This window comes from Mus caroli, chromosome 4 (genome assembly GCF_900094665.2).
Source record: "Mus caroli chromosome 4, CAROLI_EIJ_v1.1, whole genome shotgun sequence".
In the NCBI taxonomy this organism is placed as follows: Eukaryota; Metazoa; Chordata; class Mammalia; order Rodentia; family Muridae; genus Mus; species Mus caroli.
In genome coordinates this window covers 19,843,009-19,851,840 of record NC_034573.1, presented here as the reverse complement: position 1 = coordinate 19,851,840, position 8,832 = coordinate 19,843,009, and the positions used below count along the sequence as shown (strand labels likewise).

Sequence of the window (8,832 nt, the reverse complement as noted above, 5' to 3'; positions counted from 1 at the left end):
ATCCTTCAGTTCTAAATAGTACTCTTGGGCGATTTTCTCAGCAGTCCATGTTTCTGGAGAGAGTTTATGGTTATTGAGAAGGGTCAATGCCTCTACAACAGTAATCTTGCCTTTGGGAATGTCCGTGATATTCTTATCAAAGTGATTTCCTATCGGCAGTCTGAATTCCTTTGGTTCTTGTCGTGGTTCAACTTTTACCTAGTACCAAAGAAAAGGGTTTAGGATAAAATATTTATATCTTCCACAACTCTTAAGTCTGAACCATTTCTTTTCAAATAAACACATACATACCTCCTCAAACTTTGATTTTGCACTGTACCACTCTTTTCCTAACTATAGCTCGCTAGAAAGCCTCTATAAAATTGCAACTGCATGTACACCATGAAATCATAGTCACTGAGCATTACTGACCCAAAAATGTGAGACCCAAAGTGCTCTAAAATCCAAAACTTCTGAACTCCACCATCATGTCCCAAGTAGAAAGCGCCACATCGAACTTCCTGTGATGATCAGCAGTCAAAATGTAGGTACACTAAGAATGACTCATCAACCTGCCTTCAAGCTTACATTGTATATGAAATAAAAGCAAACTTCATAATTAAATTTGGATCCTACCACAAAGATTCTTCATAATATACATACAAATATTCCAAAATGAGATCAGGTCCTAAGAAGCTAAGTTAAAGAAACCTCAACTTGTATATGAGAAGAATTGAGAACTGATTAGATAAGCATTACTCCTGTTTCGAATGAGCAGCACTCTAACGGCGCTGGAACAGCTTACTTGAGAACTGTCTTCCAGCCTTCCCTCACTGATAAACTGTTACCTAGACCTGTAAGATGCTTCTGGTCAGTGTTATCACAGCAAAAGGTAGCCCATGCATGCACACATTCACTTACATACATATTTTGAGACTCAGTCTGTGCATAAGCATCCACAGGCAGGTGGATCTCTGTAAGTCCCCACCTAAGCTTAACCTCAGTCTCTGTGCTTACTACCTAAGCCGAGTCAAGGATTTCCTCTTTCTCTTCATTTCCAGCTATTCCTGTCTACACCACTTCTAGGCCAATATCAATGTATTTCTTTCTTTCTCTCCCCACCCTGCTTTTTCAATGACTCCCCAAAGCCCTTCTGATAAATCTAAAATTTCTTGGCATGTTCTTCATGATGCAGCCATTACCCCAAGTTCCCTTCAGTCTCCCTTTGTTGCATACCCCCTAAGCAGTCTCCCACACCCACTCACTCCACCTTCTTGTTCCCACTTGAGTCTCAGGCACTCACTCTCTTCCTCTTCCACTTCCTAAATCTCAAAGTGTCTCTCATCTTCCAAACCCAGGTACATCTGCCTTTCCCTCCATACATACAGATCTGGCTTTTCCATTCAGTATTTCATATTAATCACTTGACATCAAAATTAATAAAATTTAACATCCTCTTTTCATTTAGTGGAAAGGCAGAAAAAAATTTACAAATTCCACATAAATATAAAATATTAAGAAAACAAAAAACTGAAAAACTACTTCCTAGCAGATATGATAACTAGTTATGTCAGTAGCTAAAAAATAAAAATCACTTATTTTCCCGTGCATTAAACTGAGGGGAAGAAAATTTCTACTTAATAATAACATCTTTCTTCGTTCCTCAAAGACCTTCTAAAAAAAAATTAGAAGATCTTTAGCTTTCTTTAGTTAAACTCTGAATACAATCTAATTATCATCAAATCTAAACAAGACTTACTAAAGACACTAAAAATCTGATTCCCAAGTTCATTTAGAGAGAAGTGATTTGAGAAGAGACGAAGCTTTTTTAGGTTATAACAGTCACCAGGATGTGTCACACCGCTTTATTGAGATAGTATGGGTCTAGTGGTAAGAAGCAAAAAACACCTGGTCTACAGAGCAAGTTCCAAGACAGCCAGACCTACACAGAGAAACCCTGTCTCAGGAAAAAAGAAAGAAAGAAAGAAAGAAAGAAAGAAAGAAAGAAAGAAAGAAAGAAAGAAAGAAAGAAAGAAAGAAAGGAAAAGAAAGGAAAAGAAAAGAAAAGAAAAGGAAAGAAAAGAAAAGAAAAGAAAAGAAAAAAAATCAGCACCAATAAGTCTATAAACAGAAGTCAGAAAATTAGTAAATAAATTATAGTTAGGTGACTGGCACCTATTTGAAGAGGTTAAACTGGTCACTTCAACAGACTAAATACCGAGTATAATATCAAATAAGTATCTTTACACAAAAATCACACACACACACACACACACACACTCACATGCAACTCCTGCTTAGCATAAATGGGAAACCCTCGTTCCAAGTATTGCTCAGCTTAAAAATAATACGTTATGGCCAACAATCAATGTATCTTTATTGTGTGAAAATCTGGTAGTAACTAAATCCTACTGTCACTATTAAATTATGAATATTATAGAAGTAGCTGTAATTGCAGTCTTGTGCTCAGTATTAGATAGTACAAAAAAGTTCTGTAATGAAAAAGAAAAAAAAAAAAAAAAAAAAAACTTTGAGGGCTGTGGCTGGTACTTTCTCTTCATTTAATCTAATTCTTTGCCTTCCAGACTGCAACTTCAATTTTCACTCCAGGCCGAGGGTTAAATGTCACTTCCTCAGAAGCAGCCCTTCATCTTCCCCAGCCCGTAATTACATTATAGCTGTACAGCTGCTCATCCACTGAATGGTCTGTGGCCCGCAACGTACCACGGGCCTCAGAGAGTAATTACTGTTTTAATCACTACACACAACACTTACACCTGACACATAAGATATGCCCATCATCCCAGCATACTATATTAACTTACATATAATATTACATATCCTGTTGGGACATATCCTCAAAACTATGAACATGCCCCCACTCCAAACCCCCAAACACTGAGGTTGTCATTAAGAGCATCTTAATTTACAGAATATAAAATAGCTCTCAAAGTCATACTGGTCACTCAGAAAACCACTAAAAAGTGCCGTAACCCAACCCTACAACTTCTGCAATAAACAATTCACACAGGTCCATTCAATCAATCCCTTCACAGGTCTTTCGGTATACCCTAAGTATCGAAGGGGGTCCAGGCCTGCCTGTGTCTAGCTGTCTGTGCTCTACACTGACTGCTCCCCCCTGCACACACACACATACACACACCACTTTGCACTTTCACTCGTTGCCCTCTTTTTCTTGATCACTTTCTCAGACCTCCAAAATAAACTGCCGACTTTATTAACGCATACATTACCGGCAAGGCAGGCACCGGATCTTTGGAATCGACATATACATCTCTTAGCAATGACAGCAGCTTGTTATCTTTTTTAGAAACAACTTCTTCGATTTCTGGATACTCTAAGGAAAGAAAATAGGCCATAGTATCTTTTTTTTTTTTTAAGGAAAAAAAAAATCTCTAAACTCGTAAACATGTACAATATTTTAAAACAACAACAACAAAAAAAAAACCACAATCATCTGGACACCTAGGGGCAAACACTAGGACGAGAGTCTGCGTGCAGCCTGCGCAGACCCCGGGAGAGAGCGCGGGCTGCCTTGGGCTCCGGGATTCCTTCCAGCCGCCACCACCCCGGGCCCGCGCGGGGACGACCTCAATGTCACCGGAGGCCTGGGAGGGACGGCACTCACGACTCAGGTGCTCCTGCAGGAGGTCGCGGGTAGAAGGGTGCTTGGGTGCCATGGAGGGTTTCCTCTTGCTGATCTCCCGCTCCGCTCGCTTCTCCACGTTGAAGTTCCTTAAGGCGCGGGTCACGCGAGCCCCCATCTCTAAATCATGATGCCCTTAGTTCACTACGCACGTGGGGCAGACACCGGCACGGGTGACCTCTGTGCGCACTGAGCATGCGCACACCAGGGGTCGAGCACCCGTAAAACGCCGAGGGCGCGCTCGTCGCCCCCTGGCGGCCGGGAGGACGCACGCTGGACTCCGCCCCACCCACCCTTCCGCACAGGCGCATGCGCAGACATCTGGGCGTTGCCAGGGACGCCCGCCAGCGACTCCGGAGTATTTAAGGATGAGCTGACGTGATCGCATGGTTGCGAAATCCCGAGTAGCCAAAGTGTGGAGCGGAGATCTTTCAAACCTCTTCAGAGAGCAGAGCGCAGGGTCAAGGTTCTGAATTTACCTGCCCATGCTTTTGAGAAATTGAGAATATTTGTTCTCAGCCGCAATTCCATTCTAACAGCCCTTATTTTCCTGTCCCTTGCCTGGAGCTTTCTGAGCCAATTTTGTGTTGGTTTTGTTTGTTTGTTTTAACTCTTTCACTATCTTGGCATACCATCTTCCCACCACTTTGTCCCTAATGCTATGACTTTTAGGCTTTCCTTCCCCTTCTCTCATAAGTAGTACTAACTTGACATACTCCTCCATTAGCGCTGAATCACCCTGCTCTTCTCAGCCCCATTTCTCAGCTCTACTGTCTCTCTAGTCTCTGTAATCTTGGCAAACCCTGGTGTAACTTAACGCTGTATTTGGGAAAAAAAATTAAAAATCTACGGTACACATTCTATCTTCCTTTCCCCTTCTCTTCCNCCCCCCCCCCCTTTGTCTCTTCCTTCCTTTACATTTCCGAAAGTATTCAATGTGATTGGCCCATACGTTTTTAAAGCCCACCAGGAAGAAAATAAGTTTTCGAATTAATAATATTTCTCCCAGACCGTGGTTGTGAAATCTATTAAAGATTTCAGCCTGGTTGATTAGGTGAATAGATTGGTTGTGTCTAACCAACTTAAAGAAAAAAAAAGGGGGAGGGGTGTTAATTTTTTAAGGACTATTACTAATTAAACTGTTTCATAATAGAGAAAACACTAGAGGGATAAAGTTCTCACTGTTGCTTATGAAACCTGTGTCTAGAGATGGGATATGTAGAAGCTAAAATCGTGTTCAGTGAGTTAATTTGTCAGCTATCCTGAAGGTGGCAGTCTGCTCCAAGATTTCCATCTGAGAACTTTTAAACATGTTCATAACTGGGTGATTTTTTTTTTTTAAACCAATTTCTCAAGAAATGTTCCTTGGCCTCATTAACTCTGTTCTGTGCTTTAAGAATTATAGTAGCAATTCCACTCACTGCCTGATAAAGTATTTTAAAAGTGAAAATCTCATTTTCATGTGATCCCACCAAACTTAGGGCTACATGAAAGTAACCTTACACAAGAGTTTTGAGTGAGTCCAGAACAGCAGATAGTACAAAATTAAAGATCTGTGAATTTCTACACGCAGGAAAGCTTGGATTTGACACTGGAAGAGACAGTGACAGGCGAGCCTATTGTTTTATCTAGCCCTGGCCTGGGATTACTCAGACCCTTAAAGACCAAAGCAAGGCAGAGAGGCTCCAGCAGAACCCACCTTTGGCTATCCTACTTTGGTAATCAGAATGGAAACAAAATCCTGGACCATAAATCCATAATTTCAGCTCTTCTTGTCAAGACATACAATATAGCAGAAGGTCTGAACTTAAGATTTTCTTTCTGGCTTCTGCCTAAGGATTGAAAACAGACCCTCAAGGGAAGTCAGAAGTCTGCTTTTCTCTCAATCAAACTGAGGTAAGGTTGATAGCTGATAATGAATGATAGTGATGAGATCCAAATATCACCAAAACAGTAAAATGCTAGTTTTTGAGAAGAGACATTTTCCTTTGTTTTATTTCGTGCTATATGCCCAAATGGTGCCAGGACAAAGCGGGTGTTTTATGCCAAGATAAGTTTCAATCACTGACTAGCATGCTCTTTCCATGTGATGGTGTTGTTGAACCCGGGAAGGCTGGAACATCAGTAGGCATTATAACAAGGGTCTAGAATGCCATCTGCCTTTGCCTCGCACTCACAGCAGTAATAGTCACCATCAGGTAGAACCTGCAAGCTTCCCTCACCATTGTGTAGCAATTTCCTCCTGGTTGAAACCTTCCCTCCTGAAACAGGAGGGATACTTATGAGACTCAGGAAGTCAACAGAGCTCACAAGTCTGGGAAAGCTGAAGGCTACATGATTAAAGAAGGCCACTGAATAGTGCTAGGAAGGGGAGGCTTGGAGGTGAGGAGCTGCCTGCCAGTCAGACAAAGAGCTCCAGCATTGCTGTCTCAATGAGCTGTTATACAGATCGCAGCGGGCTTCTTAGTGAAATGGCTCCCTCCCTACTAGTCACCCCGTTCCTCTAATGTATTGCAATGAATAACTCCCCCCCCCAAAAAAAATTCACTGGCTTCCCAAGTTGGACTCTGGTGGAATTATATACTTTATCTATTCATTGGTTCCCTAGCTAAAGTTAGTAGACATTTATTCACATCTTCCTAAGAAGCGTCAGCCACACAATACTTATCCTCCTCAATTCTCCTCTCTGCCTCGATGCACCATTACACACTCCTTCCTGTGAACACACTTCAGTGTCATACAAGGCATTTTAGAACTGACACTCAGGAAGTAGGTGACTCAAGCTCAAGGCATACCCTAAAGGCGTTATAGTGAGCAAGTTGCAGATGTTCGTGGGTCTCAGAAATATCCTCGTGGGATATTGATGTTGAGAGAGAATCTCTCTAAAATCTGCACTACAGTCCAGGAGTCAATGGATTTGTAAGAGCCCAATTCACCTTATTTCTGAGGTTGTAGGTTTGGCTAGTTTTATAGTGACATGGAGTTACTTGTTTGTGAAACTTGGAACTGGAATCAGAGGCACCCAGACTTCAAGACAAAAGGCATTAGTCTTTTTCCAGATCTAGTGTTCAAACTAAGGAACTGTGAATCTTATAAATCACAGCGACAAGAAACACACCTCTCAGCTCAAAAAAAAAATATACTATGAGCCAAATATGAATGACCATAGCTTGAGAATATAGATTCAGGTTGTCCTAAATAATGTGATCTAGTGTGGGAGTGGGTATGTAAACTTTTCATAAGCCAGAACAAAAGAACCATAAATTAATGGGTTTACCAAATATACGTATTGTGGCAAGATTACCTAATAATAGCAGCTGCTAAAAGGGCTATTTGTTTTGGTTTACAGTCCAAGGCTATACAGACTATCAAGGCAGGGAAAGCATGGTAGCAAAAGTAAGACACCTAGTCACTTTGCCTCTGCATTCAGGAAATAGAAAAAATAAATAAATAAACCCTGGTGCTCATCTTGTCATGCTCCAAACTCATGAAATAATGTCACTCACATTTCCCATTGCAAGAAACACTATCAAGATAGCCCAGAGGCTTGTCTCTTTGGTGATTGCAAATTCCATCAAGTTGACAGCCAAGAGCCATCCCACGTCTACTCATGATCAATTTGACACCATAACACGCCACCTTTAAGTCACAACAGTCTATATGTTGTCCTCAAAGGCTCATGGCTATCTCATACAATGTATGTAGTCCAACTTCAAAAGTCCCCAAAGTCTTTAACAATCCCTCAAACTGTACAAATGCAGGGTCTCTTCTGAAACTCAAGTAGTCTTTTAACTATGAGCCCCTATAACATCAAAACACCAGTTACACTCTCACTATATGGTGTCACAGAATAAGCAGCTCCATTACAAATGGGAGCGATGGGAGTAAGGAAGGAGTGCACCAAAGCAAGGCCAAAACTCGAACAGGGCAAGCACCAAATCCTGCGACTCCATGTTTGGCATCTGGGGTCTGTGATGGAATCATCTGTGCTCTAAAGGGCTCAGGTAGCGCCACCCCTCTGCCTGAGGCACACTCACACAGTACTAGCATCTTTAACATTTTGGATGCTCCATTGTAGCATAGACTCTACCTTCACAACTTCCTGTATTAGCCTCATGGGACTTCTTCATAAAGGCTCTACCCCTGTCCCATACTGCTTGGCCTCTGAGGCTGTGTGAAACCTCGGTGTGGTGAGGGCCAATATAACTATCGATTTCACATTCTTCTTCCCATCAAAAGCAGTACATAAATGATACTGCCAAGTCTACCTTTAGCCTGTCCCCTTGGATTACAGTTGTATGACCGTCCACATGTTAATCCTAGGAAAACCAATCCCTATTGGTATTCAGTAGAAAATACTTTCCTTAGCATTAACTCAGTCTCTCACCTTTCAAAGGAATTTGTATTTTGAGAAGACAGGGCCTTTGATGGGGACCATGCCCTCTGGGCATCTTTTCTATTGCTCCAGTGTAGAATTTCTACAATGTAACTGTTTCTGTTTAATGATTTTATGCATACATATATATATTCTCAGGTTACTGCAATTTAAAAAATATATTTTTAAATTAGTTGTGTATATGCCATTGTGGGGCTATGTATGTGTGAATGCAGGTGCCTGCAAAGGCCAAAAGATGGTGTCTTGTCCCCTGGAGAAGGAGGTACAAGCAGTTTTAAGCCACTCAATGTGCTGGGATCCAAACTCTGCAAGAGCCATACTTATCTCTCCAAACATTGTTTGCAACATCAGACTTATTCTGTTCTGCATCAAAATCATAGTTAGAAATATAGTTTTGTTCTTTTTCTTGCTGTATATCACAATAAACCTGGTCAGAACAGTAAACAGAATGCTACTCTGTTTTGAAATTTACCGAATCTGTTGGGGTCGGCCTGCGGCTCTCATGTCTGGGTTGGAGCCTGGGAGACATCTTGGAGAGGAAAGAAAAGGGATCTAGGCAGAAGAGAGAGAGAGAAATGGAACCAAGACAGGATTCTGATCAAGGCTCAACTTTCATGGTGGCGGACACTCTTTATAAAGGAGAGGGGAAGCCCATTCCCAGTCAGCCAAATTTCTTCTGAAGTTGTCAGAATTGCCTTTTAGCAGGAACATGCGAAAATCACAGTTCAGTGTTAACTTCGGAAAATCTTGGAGAACCAGTTCGGCCTCAGGCAGGCAGCAGGCAATGACA

The 8,832-nt window shown here is 41.6% G+C and overlaps 1 protein-coding gene across 1 annotated transcript in view; it reads right to left on the bottom strand.

Moving 5' to 3' along the window:
* The window catches only part of Ndufaf4 (NADH:ubiquinone oxidoreductase complex assembly factor 4), a 5,390-nt gene extending 1,536 nt beyond the window's left edge, over positions 1 to 3,854 (bottom strand). The window contains exons 1-3 of the mRNA XM_029476869.1: positions 3,629 to 3,854; positions 3,234 to 3,337; positions 111 to 198 (exon numbers count right to left, since the gene is read on the bottom strand). Of these exons, the coding sequence (XP_029332729.1) occupies positions 111 to 198; positions 3,234 to 3,337; positions 3,629 to 3,764 (328 nt within the window). The 5' untranslated portion in view covers positions 3,765 to 3,854. The remainder of the gene's footprint in view (positions 1 to 110; positions 199 to 3,233; positions 3,338 to 3,628) is intronic.
* Positions 3,855 to 8,832: the final 4,978 nt, after the last annotated feature.